The following is a 13,164-nucleotide window of genomic DNA, read 5'->3' on the forward strand; positions in this document are numbered from 1 at the left end:
AAACAGCCAGAAATCTAATCACTCTTTCCAGAGATGCACACAACATATGGAATAGAGGTGCATTTGCACTAAAGCCAATATCTGTGTCTGACGATCATACTACCATAACAATCCAGTTTTTTTGGCAAGCAAAACACGAAGATCAAGCAACAATGAACCTCCTCACTACACCACAATCCACCAAGGATCTCGACTACAACATCGGCGCATTTGAAACTAATGGCAGATCCGCCCTCTTCGATATCCGGAGAAATCCATTCCATACCGTTAAATCCAGAGATATTTTCCAGCTCCAAACAGACGATTCAGAGGCGCGACCACTACCAAGCTTTGCACTTCTTGAAATGCAGTGGTTCCTTCAGCGTATCACGGGTATGGCAGGTGCAGTAGATGTAAAGGAGGATTAGGGAGAGGGAGGCTGGGATGAGATTGGAAATCCAGGACTTGACGATTGGTGAGACATCCTTTATATCTGGTGACGTTGCCACTTCAGATCCTGCTGCACCAAGTCTAGGCAGCAACTATGTACTCCCTAGTACAGAAACATCTAAGCATTACATTGAGGGGGTACCAAGAGAGGAAGGGCAAAGGGAGAGTTGGAGATTACCTAGTTGCACATTCATTCCACAAGGTTATTCTCATCATGCAGCTTGGCACAAGATTAGCGCTGTTATTAATATGTAAAAATAGTAACTTGTCATAAACATGTCAAAATAGTCACTTGTCATAAGCATGTCAAAATAGTCATCGAAAGGGCGCGGACAGAAGACATATAAAATATTCTGCCAAGAGACTATAAATTTAAATTGAAATTATAAAGTGTGGAATATTAAAGTTGTAATAGCTAATCAATCCGGTGCCTTCTGCTTGAAAGAGGATGCTAATACCTTCTATTGAAGTGGCTAGTGTCTCCCTCTTCCTCTGACGCGTGATCTAAACTTTACCCACTTTTGCCCACTTTGCCAAAGATATAGGGTCAAAAATAATAAAAAGGAACGCTTGGTGAAGGAGAAGTATGTAATTTGCGTAAAAAAGATATAGTCGTAAGGTATCTCTTCATATAGCATAATTATATATTCTCTTCTTTTAGAAAAATTAAAATATACCCTCCTTCCTTTCCAGGCGCGCTAGCACTTCCCCTGCGGACTTCTTTTGCTTATACTCAGATACGATACTAAGCTGGCAGTCAGCCCATGGCGTAACACTCCTGAACTTGCGTAGGACCACGCTGTTGCAGGGGAGAAGTGAATTAGTCATCGATAAATCTAGGCTGCCTAGGGAAATTACCTATAAGTAAGCGTATATCGACTCATTTCAGTCTCAATTTTTTTCATAGTATACCCACCATGGCATCCCAGGTTCTGTTGATACCGTGGGATCCCACCTCCCCTGATCATGTCGAGCGGATGGTGCAGCAACGCATTGCATGCGGATGGAGCGTGGAAGACGTTGAAGGATGGAGAGGTCGCCAAGAAATTGGGACGTTGAACCTGCAATGGATTGTTAGTGCCCTTCCCAAATTTACTTTACGTATTTTTTAATAGAAATGTTGACATTCTTAGGTCTTCGAAGACTCAGAACCCGATCGAGATGCCAAATTACTCAAGCATACCCAGACATATCCCCAAGAACAAGAGCCGCTACTTGACTCGGCGATTTTCTTTGGGGGTAAACCGCGAGCTGTTCCCCTACCTCAAAAAAAGTTTATCCCAGTTGGCCATATTTCCTTGGGCCGTGTCCCTGCTGCCTATGAAAATCTCGGGGTGACTAACGAAGAAGGGGCGTACTGGATCGGAATACTCTACGTCTCACGTGCGCTTCATGGAAGCGGATTGGGACGAAAGACTATGGACACTGTCGAGAACGTGGCGACTTCAGAGCCGTTGTGTGCTAAAATACTGGCTCTGAATGCTATTACCACTGACGATCCAGAAACGGTTGAGAAATATAAAGCTCTTGGGTTGGAGATTCCACAGGCGAGTGATATTACTCTTCTAGTGTAAAGAGGCTTTGTGCTAACTCTGTATAGTTCTCCAACCACGAATGGTATGCTAGGAGGGGCTATCAAACCTATAACACCGAGGAAAAGGCGTTCTCGAAGGTTGACTCCACAGGAAAAACCTGGTGGTGGGGTGCTGTGTTTATGAAGAAGCACATCTAATATCGACACGGAGTAATGCAACTCCAAGAACGGCAAACAGTTTAGGCTCCGTTTTGCAGCGGGACGGAAAATCCATCGACCATCATTTTACTTTCGAATCTCGGAATTTGCCGTGCAGCTTAGTAGCCTATGAATAAACATGTTGGAAACTATTCAATTTAGCGTATACCTAGTAATACAAGATGTTATTATCCATTCATGGTAATTCCTATTGTGTTTTAGATTCGGCACATAACATGCCTACAAACTCGCCAAAGTCCCTATAAGATAGAGGCTTTCGCTTAATATCATCCCCTAAATAGCCTATTTCCCTACTCGCAACGGATGGTTCAAGCTCTTCCAGTAGAAGAAGTGATTCCGCCATCTACCACAATCTTCTGTCCTGTTATATATTTCGCCTCCTCCGATACCAGAAACAAAGTAGTATTCGCGACATCCCAGGCATCTCCCATCCTACCAGTTGGAACCTGCGCATTCCTCATCTTCATATACGCTTCGTACCCATCATCGATCGCAAATCGAGTTGATAGATTCTTCGTGTACGGCGTATCCATCAATCCAGGGACCACTGTATTCAACCTTACTCCTTTCGAGGCGTAGATTACAGCAGTAGCCTTCATGAACTGCATAATGGCCGCCTTTGACGCTGAGTATCCGACTTGAGGTTTTCCAATATACCGCAAACCCGCAATGCTGGCCACACTGACAACCGCGCCACTGCCCTGCTTCTCCATGATCGGAAGGACATGATGGCAAGCCAAGAAGACAGGCTTGAGATTGATATCCATTTGCGAATCCCACGTTGCCTCAGACATCGTCGCCGGACACCCAGGCTCTGAACGACCGACATTATTCACCAAGATGTCGATGCGTCCATATTTGGCCATGCACGCATCGATAAGGGCCTTGACAGAATCCGAGCATGTGACATCTGTCTCTAAGATATCGCAAATCCCTCCTTCCTCCTCGATCTTTTCCTTCGTCGCAATGGCGGATGCGAGAGTGCGGTTGCCGCCGAATATTTTAGCGCCCTGTCGTGCTAGAAGCACTGCGATTGAAGCGCCGATGCCCCATCCTCCAGGGGCACTCTGACCGAGGCCAGTGATAACTGCGATTTTCCCGTCAAGTCTCAACATTTGGTCAGAAGAGGACTTTTAGGATGTATTCCATCAGGAATTAAAAAATCTAGTCAAAGGACTTCTTTTATACTGGAACTGCACTACCTTCAATTGGTATGCTGGGCTTGCTTGTGCGGAATCTCCGCATGTAAATGGGGTGGTGAGCGGGTTCCCCGCCCGAAACTAAAGCTACTGTATTTCGCAACCGCCAGTCAATCATACAGCTCGTATTATTTCTTCATTGACTGCTATGCACTTACATACCTATTCTGCTCTATTTTCTTATGCAAACCCCATTTCTTGTCGAATTTCAGAATGAGTCAATTCAACAAAGATGACTACGACCTCTCCAAGCCCATTTCTTCTACCTCGGGTCTGAGGCAAGGGCTTACTTCGTACGGGGACGCGCACTTCTCATTGTTTTTACGAAAGGTCTTCATCAAAGCCCTTGGATACAGCGAAGACGCGTTATCGAGGCCAATTATAGGAATTATTAACACGTATTCAGCCCTCAATCCATGTCACGCCAATGTCCCGCAACTGATTGAAGCCGCAAAGCGGGGTGTTCAATTGAGCGGGGGATTGGCTGTTGACTTCCCGACGATCAGTCTCCATGAATCATTTTCTTCGCCTACGAGTATGTTCTTGAGGAATTTGATGAGTATGGATACAGAGGAGATGATCAAGGCACAGCCGTTGGATGCTTGCATTATGATTGGAGGTTTGGACTAGATTGGTTGACAGATCATGATATTTACTAACAATTATATAGGCTGTGACAAAACGGTTCCTGCTCAAATCATGGGCGGGATATCTGCAAATAAACCGGTACTACCTCTTGTTACAGGCCCGATGATTCCAGGAAGCCACCGTGGACAACGTCTGGGAGCGTGTACTGATTGTCGAAGCAACTGGGCAGCCTACAGGGCTGGCTCAATCGATATGGAAGACATTGGTAATTTGAACGAGGAGCTAGCTCCCTCGGTGGGTTCTGTTCTTTCCTTACATTTTAATCCATGCATGTTCTGACACTGTTTAGGCTGGAACTTGTGGAGTCATGGGAACTGCAAGCACCATGGCATGCATTACAGCAGCTCTGGGGTTCATGCCCCTCCGAGGTGCCTCAGCACCAGCAGTCTCCTCAACCCGTCTTCGAATCGCAGAAGAAACAGGAGCAAATGCAGTATCAGTTGCAGCAAATAATCGAACGCCCCAAGAGATGCTCAGCAAAGAATCTTTCTTGAACGCCATCACGGTTCTCCAAGCTATCGGAGGATCCACCAATGCAGTCGTCCACCTCATGGCAATAATAAATCGACACCCAGCAGTGCAAGGCCAGATAACACTTCAGACTTTCGACGAGGTTGGAAGGAATGTCCCGCTACTTGTTGACCTTAAACCAAGCGGCGACAACTACATGACCGACTTCCACAATGCCGGCGGTATGCTTGCTCTAATGCATACTCTGAAGCCTCTTCTCCACCTCTCTGCCATGACTATAACGGGCCAAACTATGGGCGAAGTTCTCGACGCGTCACCCTTCAACACATTCCCCTTCTCGAGTGCAATTATCAGACCACTAGCATCACCCCTTTACCCGGCTTCTTCCCTTGTAGTTTTGCGCGGGAATCTCGCCCCAAATGGCGCAGTCATAAAAGCGTCCGCCTCAAAGTACCGACACCTTCTCTCACATCGCGGCCCAGCCGTCGTCTTCGCTGATTCTGCAGACCTAGCGCAGCGCATCGACGATCCAGATTTGGAGGTAACGAAAAACTCTATTTTGGTTCTCCAGGGAATTGGCCCAATTGGGAATCCTGGAATGCCCGAGGCGGGGTTGATTCCAATTCCAAGGAAGCTGGCGGAAGAAGGTGTGCTAGATATGCTGCGGCTGAGTGATGGGAGGATCTCTGGAACTGCGGGCGGCACCATCGTGGTACACGTGAGCCCGGAAAGTGTGGTCCCTGGCTCGGCTTTTGGGGTTGTTCGAAATGGAGACTTTATAAGCTGTGACATTGAGAGCAGGAGTTTGAATTTGGAGGTGAGCGATCAAGAAATTGAGAGGCGTGTCGCTGAGCGGAAGAGCGGCGGTGTTTGGGAAGAGAGGAAGACAAAGAGGGGGTACAGAGGCTTGTATGAGAGGTCTGTAAATCAGGCTGAGGAAGGAGCCGACTTCGATTTCTTGAGCTCTACGGGGCCAAGTTGATGAATATCTTCCTACTAAAGTCATCGCAATCAATAATAGCTCAACTCTTGCAATCAAAAGGTCGTCTCAAATTTCGGCTCTCCTCATGTTCATTGTTATTCACGTCCGTCAAAGGTATTTCTGATACTTGCCTCCTCTTCCTTCAAAACTTGACTTCTTAGTGCGTACCCATGTTCCAAACAACCCGGCGCTCAAGCCAGTGACCAAAAAGCTTCCAAGAGCCAACCATCGGAAGTCTTCTGGCTGACTCCAAACTATTGTTGCCAACCAGTAGGATAGGTCGCCGAGGCTCTTGAAAGACTGTTCCACGCCAGCAAACGTAGATCTCTGCGATACCGGTATCTCGACTTGTCCCAATTCTTGGACCATGAGGTAGTTTGCGAAGAGGCCGACGCGTGACAATGATAGGAAGGCAAACAGCGTGATAGTAATCAAGACATGCGGTGAAGCAACCGTTTCATGATCGCCCATCGTTCTATCCGAGGCATTCCAAAACAAAATAACTACTGGAATCTGAAATCGTCAGTTTACAGTTAGCAGAGAATGGGGATCTTACCAAGCATAGAAATTGTGAAGCGAGACCCCAGAATCCAACCGTTCTTGTAACAGCTGCCTCGGCTGCCTTATCGTCCTCTTCATTCCGCTTTCTCATGGGCGATAGCTTTCGGATATATCTTTTCTTCAGATAGGCGACGGCTGTAGGAGTAATAATGGTACTCAAAAGCCCAAGAATAGAACCCGATGCCCTGGCGACGGTGATAGCAGACAGCGAGAACCCAATCTCCAGTAGATGGTTGATGAGCGTTGCAGAGTATGCAAGTACTGTAAGTTGCAGCAGGGCAATCGCAATCGAGGCGGGCCATATTGGGAACGAAAAGTAATGCTTCAAGCGCGTGACGGGATCACGGTACATAAACCCATATAATTTCCTAGGCCAGGATCGCGATGGAAGTTGAGGAAAGGTGAAGGTATCCTCAGTGGAGAATTGGCGTGCTCCATTCAGCAAGGTGAAAATTTGCTTTGGTAGTTGAAGCTGGACATTACCCCGCGCAATGACCTGGACACAGTAGACACCAAAAGCCCAGAAGGAGATCGTAGATGCAGCAATCGCCAAAATCCAGCCAGTCGGTGAATTGAACGATTTGACTATCAGGGGTAGGAGAGATGGTGCTAGAAGTTTACAAATTAATTCTATCCGCATCATGACTGAGTTGACCTGTGTGAGGCTAAAGTCCATCTCGGCAGTAATCTGCCCTACGAGAACAGGCACCCAGTCTCGTTCCAAAGAAAGCCTATAGCCTATTGCACTAAGGTCATGGACAATATCCAGGAATAATATACCTCCAAAAAGCATACCTTTTGCGAGGTCTGAAAATGGTGTCCCTTTGACTTGGGAGCTATCATCAGGATCCGTTGGGCAGCGAAGCCAACAGAGATATGCAGCTAAAATTGCGGTATGGTTGACACATATGGTTATGAGCAGAGTACGGAGCCGTGACGGCGACTTATCAATCCAGCTACCTACTGCAGAGGAGCAGAGGAGCGCTGAGATGGTGGATGCCAACCTCCTAGTAGAGTTAGTACGTGCCCGATGTATAAAGAATGATACTTACCGGATTGAAGTAGGAGTAAGGCTCTTAGGGAAAGCTGACGCGACTAGAAATATCTAAATTTTGATGATTAGATGTGTTTGGAAAGTACAGGAGTCAGGAATCAAGATGGATTACCGAAGCATATTCGTAGGTCCGCGAATTCCACATGAAGAGAAAATGCATGAGATAGACCTTCCACCACCTCGCTCTTTGCGTCTGTTGCAATACTTTGCGAACGGGCAAATCGACTGAACACCTATTAAAGACTTCAGAGCCTTTCAGTGCTTCCTCACTATTCTTTCTCTCGTCGTCCATGTTATTCTCTCCTGTGAAGGTGTCGCGTCGATGCATCTTGCCGGCATTAACGAAATCATTGACACTGCCACATGAGCTAATCGAGGAGCTCCTTCCAGATTCTGCGACCATGCTGCTCTTACCCTTCGATGGCCACACCGTCGAGGGTCATCAATAGTCCAATTAATATAACATCCGGATGCGAAATATGTTCTACCGAAAGTGAAAATAAGGTTGTGCAAAGTAAGATTACCTATCAGCCCCGCCAAGGGCCACCCTGTTAACAATTGGTAAAATATTTATTTTAACATCGAAGATCTGGATTCTGGACATGTTGCGTCCAAGTAGACATCGATTTATGCAACCCCTTCGATGGGTATACCGCTTCCGCTCTAGCGTCTTTCACCGCTCGGCGTGTGATGAGTTCCCGAAGTCATACTCGAGTACAAGCTGCACAGTCATACCGGCAGAGTTTTCTGTGTGTAGGTATCTTTTCAACACCATGTAAGCCACATGAGGCAACCAGCAAGTTGTACTACTGTCATTCACCATAAAGTAAAATACACTTATAAACCCTTCTCTGTCCCATCTTCTGAAAGTTCTCCAGACGTGCCCTTTGACTTTCTATCTTCCCTCTTCATATTATCACGTCTTCAAGTTCCTTTATGCAAATTACCTCGATCATGGGTTTGCTATCTTTCAATTCGTTACAGAGAGCGATATTGAGGCAACAGGAGAATGCTTGGCTCATTTTAGCAGTGGTGTGAGTTTGTCCCTCAGCGCGTCCTTTTCCCAGAGTTTGTCGCACCAAAAAATTGATAAAGACCAACATACTACAAAGGGATAGAAGTTCAAAGTCGAGCTGATGTATAACTTTACAAATTGAGCATTGCTGATCGAAGTTGCGTTCAGATGCTCTGCCATGTTTCTTGATCTCGCAAATCTAAGTGCTATTACCATCGCTCTTCCCACCCTCCGCAAAGAATTCAGCATCTCAACCGGAAACTTACAATGGATCATTTCAGCATATGCATTGACGGTCAGTACTTCTGATTCGGTGTTTTCTGTTGGGTATGCACTGTGACATTTTTGGGTACGTCAATCATTTAGGAATGAGACCTGAAAATCCCACTGATACAGAACTGATGTGTAATTACAGACACCGACCAATGTTACTCTTTGGGATGTCATTCTTCGCATTGTTCACCCTAGTATCTGCTTTGACGCCGACGTTCATTGGTCTCGTGATCGCAAGAGCTTTCCAAGGTAAACAAGCCCCCAAGTCATGATAATCAGCCGCAATGGTGCATCTAACACCCAACGTAGGGATTGGCGCCGCTTTTACTATTCCTTCCGCGCAAGCTCATATTGCGATTCATTTTCCCGATCCAGCAAAGAAGGCAAGCGCTCTTGGAATTTGGGGTGCGTCGGGTTCTCTCGGCTTCATGTAAGTACCCTTACGCACGCGTGTAGTTTCCCGAGTATCGTACTAAACTTGCTCGTAGTATTGGCCTCATCTTAGGTGGAATTCTCACGGACTTGCTTGGATGGCGCTGGATATTCTGGGCGTCTTTGATATTCTCGGGGGTGGTAACTCCTGCCACGTATTTGTTCCTACCCGCTGTAGATCGATCCAGACATCGACGAGCGCCATCTCCTGAAGTTCCATCGAACGATGACCAGCCTACGAACTCGAAACCACTTCTGAAATACATTAAAGAGCGCCTCCTTCGATTTGACGCCCCTGGAATACTCCTTGGGCTCCCTGGGATCATCACTTTAACCTACGCACTCACGTCTTCTAACCAAGATGGCTGGGGCTCCCCTCCGATCATCTCGACGCTCGTAGTCTCGATCTTCCTACTGATTTCTTTCATCCTGTACGAACGCCAGGCGGCTTCCGCAATTCTTCCAACTCACCTCTTCAAGTCATCTAGTTTCAATCTCACATTGATTCTAGCTATCGACACCTATGCTGTCCGCCAAGCATGCACTTATTTCCTCACAGTCCAACTTCAATCCTTCGGCAACAGTCCAATCCACACGTCAGTCCTGTTCATCCCACTCGGTGTCAGCGCATTGATATCGAACACTATCGCTGGACGCTTGGTACCAATCCTTGGAGCACGTGTCATGTTCATTCTAGGCTGGTCGCTATCGATCCCTGGCGTGCTTCTCTTCTCCTTCATCGAAGACAACTCTTCCTACTGGCGCTTCACCTTCCCCGCCATGATCCTCTACATTGCTGGTATTGGTGCCGTCTACATCACCGCCAACTTTGTCGTCGTCTCTTCTGCTTCCAAATCCGATCAAGGGGCAGCAGCTGGCGTTTTTAACGTTGCGCTCCAAGTCGGAGGTTCGATCCTAGGTCTTGCTGTACTCACTGCCATTGCTCAAGGTATCGAGAGGAAATTGGGCCCGCCAGATGTGCCAGCTGGTGATTTCAGCCATGTTGCTTATCAGAGCGTCTACTACTCTTGTGTAATTCTTTGTGTGGTCGGCTTGGTTTTGAGCATATTTTTTATTCGCGTTCCCGACAGTATGACTGGTAGTATCTGGAAAAACAATACTGTCCCTGCCGCCACGATGGGATCAACTGAGCCTTCCGCGAACCGCTTTGAACTTCAGGAGAGAACGACGATAGTGGAAAAAAGTCGACAAGTTGTGAAGTGATAGCAGATAATATCAGGCAGGTTAGAGATAGAAGCATGATATTCGCAAAAGTTTAAGAAGATCGATCGATCCGTTCTCAAAACCGTGGATGATTTACTGCAGATTGTGAATATTATCATTCCTAACTCTTCCTGAACAGAATGGTATAATCTAGTAGGGGCAGCCACTACCACCTGTCCAGACGAACCCATGCCCTTCTATACCCAAAAGTGGAAAGAACTAAATTTCTTTAGTAGTAGTAAGCTTAGTTGAGCTCATGTTGGGCTGATCTGGACGATCTTTCCGGGGTAAAAACGGGTCTAATCCACCGCATCCCCAGCTTTCGTTGCTCGGTAATGCACGCTCCATCTAGAACTTTTCAGTCCGGAACGTATCAGGATATGCTTCTGCATCTCATCCTACTAGTTCTACCATTAACCACTTACGGGCTATTGAGGTATAGGACATGCTAACTACTGACCATATGACAGGACGCACGACAAAGATCATCCAGCAGTCGAGCGCGGGGTTCTCAAGATTTAAGCAAAATTACAATTTTCTATTTGAAATAATTAACAATTAGTGTGGTTATACGCGTAGTATCTACAACCTATTCTATACAACAAAAGAAAAAGTTCGTCCCGTCGTCGCTTTTGAGAGTGAGCATCTCTCAGTCTACTAAACATCTCACAACCCACTATCAATCTGATCCACAATATTCCCCGTAGACCATGACGACCAATCCTGACACATCTGCGTCAACACTTGCGGGAGCGGCGTATCCTTTGCGATATCCGCCGGTCTCTCTATCAGATTGGCATATAAACCTCCAGACACGTGCCAGGCGATGTGGCAATGGAAAGGCCACACGCCGGGGTTGTCAGCGTTGAACTGCATCACCATGTGTCCGCCGTTTCGTACCAACTGCACGTCTCGGCGTTGCGGGTTGTTGCCGCCGGTGGTGGACACGCCATCCCAGTTGCCGGGACCTTCGGAGATGATCTGCATGTTGTGGCCGTGGAGGTGCATGGGGTGGGCGGCTGGGCCGGGGTTGTTGACTACGATGCGGATGGTGGTGTTCGTGCCGTAGTTGTGAACGTTCCAGTCATCGGGGTAGGTAAAGTTTCCCTTATTTGCCATGAGTAGGATTGGTTGATTGTAGTCTGCGCGGAAGGTGTTAGCACCTAGTGTCCAGAGGAAGTGGCCCGTCTCGTTGAAGTGGTAATTTATCTCCAGGGTCTGGGTGGTTGACGGGGTGGACGGAGCTATGGGGTAGTAGGGGACTGTGAGCGAGAGGTCATCGTTTGCGCAGGTCCCTGGATCGGGAATATCCCATGCGGTTGAGGTTGGTGATTTGCTAGTGTCGGCTCTGTCGTAGTAAATTGCGGCAAGGGCAGCTGGTTGAGTAGTGATTCCGCATATCGTAGAAATGTTAGAGCGCATCCAGAAGGCTGAATCCGACCTGCCTGCATTCGCGGTAACAAGAACGTCGGATCGTTGGCCAATGCCGAGAGTTACAACTTTCGTGGTGTATGGTTTCTGTAATTAGGTTAGTTGACCTGCTTTCCTGAAGGAGTGGTATAACTAACAACCGGGACGAAATCGTTCGCGATGACTGTCATGCTGTGCCCGTCAATACTGAATCGCTGGAGACCTTCTCCTCCAACGTTCATCAAGCGAAGGCGATGAGTCTTCCCACTGGTAAACTTGAATTTCGAAATCCCAGCATTGCTGCTACATGACGTATTGTCACCAACGGCAACAGTAGAACAGTTGAAGTTCATCTTTCCGTTAATCAAATTGTTGTCTGATGCTGGGGCTGGATTGAAATTTGCGTCGGTTATAGAAGCCATGGCTCCTTCAACGAGTTTAAAGTATTCAGTATGATAGTAGTCTGAAAGCATGACTGGACCGAGATCAATATCATACGGAACATGTGAGGGACCGTGTATGATCATTGGACCAAAAAGACCGCCTGCAGATGTTAGCTCGAGACATGTAAGTTGATTACATAGAACGTACCAGCGAGTTGAGCGGAATAATGAGAGTGGTACCATGATGATCCATAAAGATCCGCTTTGAATGTATATGTGAAGGACGTCCCAGGAGCAATAGGGCATTGCTGCACTGCAGGGACGCCATCAAACCACGGACTTCCCTTTTGCAGAAGACCATGCCAATGCAATGCCGTACCCTCCGTAGGTGCAACAATTTGGTTATGCACCGTGATTATGAAAGTGTCGCCCCAGTTTGCCTCAAGCAAAGGTCCAGGGAATTGACCATTGATCAATAGTACATCTTTCATATAGCCATCTGGGGCGATTTGGCCACGCTGAATAGTGAAGTCATATGCTCGGATGATGCCAGTGTCTGGAGCGCTGGTATATGGATTATCGCCCTTCGCCGTCAAGGGACCCCAAGGGAATCCCCATGGCAGCGGATTGTTGCTGAGAAACTGGGGAAGTTGTGCATTAGAGAGCGTGCCCCATTTAGATGCACTGTGGGCGTTTAGTAGATATTCTGAGATTGGCGATCTGCTGATTGGAAAGGGGTAAAAACTTCACAAGCGTGATTTGTCGTTATCACAAAAATAAAACTACATACCCATTCGTCTGCTGTTGCGACAAAGAGGCGACAATACCCAATGCACCACTTAAAATATGACCAATGAGAGACATATCACTAATTAATATACCACGCCCGAAGAGAGTGTAAGAGAGTGTAAAAGAGTGTAAAAGAAGCCAAGTTGAAAAAAAAATGGGGAGAAATTAGAAAGAATGAGAAGGGTTATTCCTATATACAAGACAGATATGGATGGGCTCACTGAGCTTGTCTAAGCCACAGTCACATTCATTAACCATGAGTGTGAATAGAAAGTATCCATAATAAGAGGCCCGTGAGATAATCGCTGTAGGTATTAGGTAGGTACTCAACCAGGAGATAGAGAATGGCAGGTAGCCAGCCCGGACTTGGTCAAAGCGTGTCTGCAACCTAATTCAAGATGTGAGGTTAGTGCTTATATTAAAAGCAACAGGTCTAACCGAAAAAACATCCACATCAGAAGTTAATTTCAGGTCTTGTACAGAAGTTGCATGTTATTCCGATCGCTTTATCGGGAGACAGGGACTCTTCTCCGAGTGCTAG

The 13,164-nt window shown here is 46.9% G+C and overlaps 7 protein-coding genes across 7 annotated transcripts; 4 read left to right on the top strand and 3 right to left on the bottom strand.

Annotated features, from left to right (window-relative positions):
* Positions 1 to 1,346: 1,346 nt before the first annotated feature.
* On the top strand, positions 1,347 to 2,161 carry LHYA1_G005519 (uncharacterized protein; the record flags this gene model as incomplete). Its single annotated transcript, XM_031150463.1, has 3 exons — positions 1,347 to 1,502; positions 1,563 to 1,997; positions 2,030 to 2,161. The coding sequence occupies 3 exons, from the start codon at positions 1,347 to 1,349 to the stop codon at positions 2,159 to 2,161; spliced, it is 723 nt and encodes a 240-aa protein (XP_031005000.1).
* Positions 2,162 to 2,490: 329 nt separating this feature from the next.
* fabG_6 (3-oxoacyl-[acyl-carrier-protein] reductase) lies at positions 2,491 to 3,297 on the bottom strand (the record flags this gene model as incomplete). The annotated part of the gene is made up of 1 exon (XM_031150464.1): positions 2,491 to 3,297. The coding sequence occupies one exon, from the start codon at positions 3,295 to 3,297 to the stop codon at positions 2,491 to 2,493; it is 807 nt and encodes a 268-aa protein (XP_031004981.1).
* Positions 3,298 to 3,594: 297 nt separating this feature from the next.
* ilvD1 (putative dehydratase) lies at positions 3,595 to 5,482 on the top strand (the record flags this gene model as incomplete). The annotated part of the gene is made up of 3 exons (XM_031150465.1): positions 3,595 to 4,000; positions 4,052 to 4,263; positions 4,319 to 5,482. The coding sequence occupies 3 exons, from the start codon at positions 3,595 to 3,597 to the stop codon at positions 5,480 to 5,482; spliced, it is 1,782 nt and encodes a 593-aa protein (XP_031004982.1).
* A 108-nt stretch (positions 5,483 to 5,590) lies between these two features.
* On the bottom strand, positions 5,591 to 7,500 carry IREG2 (Solute carrier family 40 member 2; the record flags this gene model as incomplete). Its single annotated transcript, XM_031150466.1, has 4 exons — positions 5,591 to 5,995; positions 6,039 to 7,050; positions 7,096 to 7,148; positions 7,210 to 7,500. 4 exons carry the CDS (start codon positions 7,498 to 7,500, stop codon positions 5,591 to 5,593), a joined length of 1,761 nt encoding a protein of 586 aa, XP_031004983.1.
* A 790-nt stretch (positions 7,501 to 8,290) lies between these two features.
* On the top strand, positions 8,291 to 8,657 carry LHYA1_G005523 (uncharacterized protein; the record flags this gene model as incomplete). The annotated part of the gene is made up of 2 exons (XM_031150467.1): positions 8,291 to 8,439; positions 8,528 to 8,657. 2 exons carry the CDS (start codon positions 8,291 to 8,293, stop codon positions 8,655 to 8,657), a joined length of 279 nt encoding a protein of 92 aa, XP_031004984.1.
* Positions 8,658 to 8,669: 12 nt separating this feature from the next.
* pur8 (Puromycin resistance protein) lies at positions 8,670 to 10,041 on the top strand (the record flags this gene model as incomplete). Its single annotated transcript, XM_031150468.1, has 2 exons — positions 8,670 to 8,815; positions 8,874 to 10,041. The coding sequence occupies 2 exons, from the start codon at positions 8,670 to 8,672 to the stop codon at positions 10,039 to 10,041; spliced, it is 1,314 nt and encodes a 437-aa protein (XP_031004977.1).
* A 666-nt stretch (positions 10,042 to 10,707) lies between these two features.
* ptaK_0 (oxidoreductase) lies at positions 10,708 to 12,698 on the bottom strand (the record flags this gene model as incomplete). Its single annotated transcript, XM_031150469.1, has 4 exons — positions 10,708 to 11,559; positions 11,610 to 11,995; positions 12,043 to 12,518; positions 12,625 to 12,698. The coding sequence occupies 4 exons, from the start codon at positions 12,696 to 12,698 to the stop codon at positions 10,708 to 10,710; spliced, it is 1,788 nt and encodes a 595-aa protein (XP_031004978.1).
* Positions 12,699 to 13,164: the final 466 nt, after the last annotated feature.

Source organism: Lachnellula hyalina (genome assembly GCF_007821495.1).
Source record: "Lachnellula hyalina strain CBS 185.66 chromosome Unknown contig00075, whole genome shotgun sequence".
Taxonomy (NCBI): domain Eukaryota; kingdom Fungi; phylum Ascomycota; class Leotiomycetes; order Helotiales; family Lachnaceae; genus Lachnellula; species Lachnellula hyalina.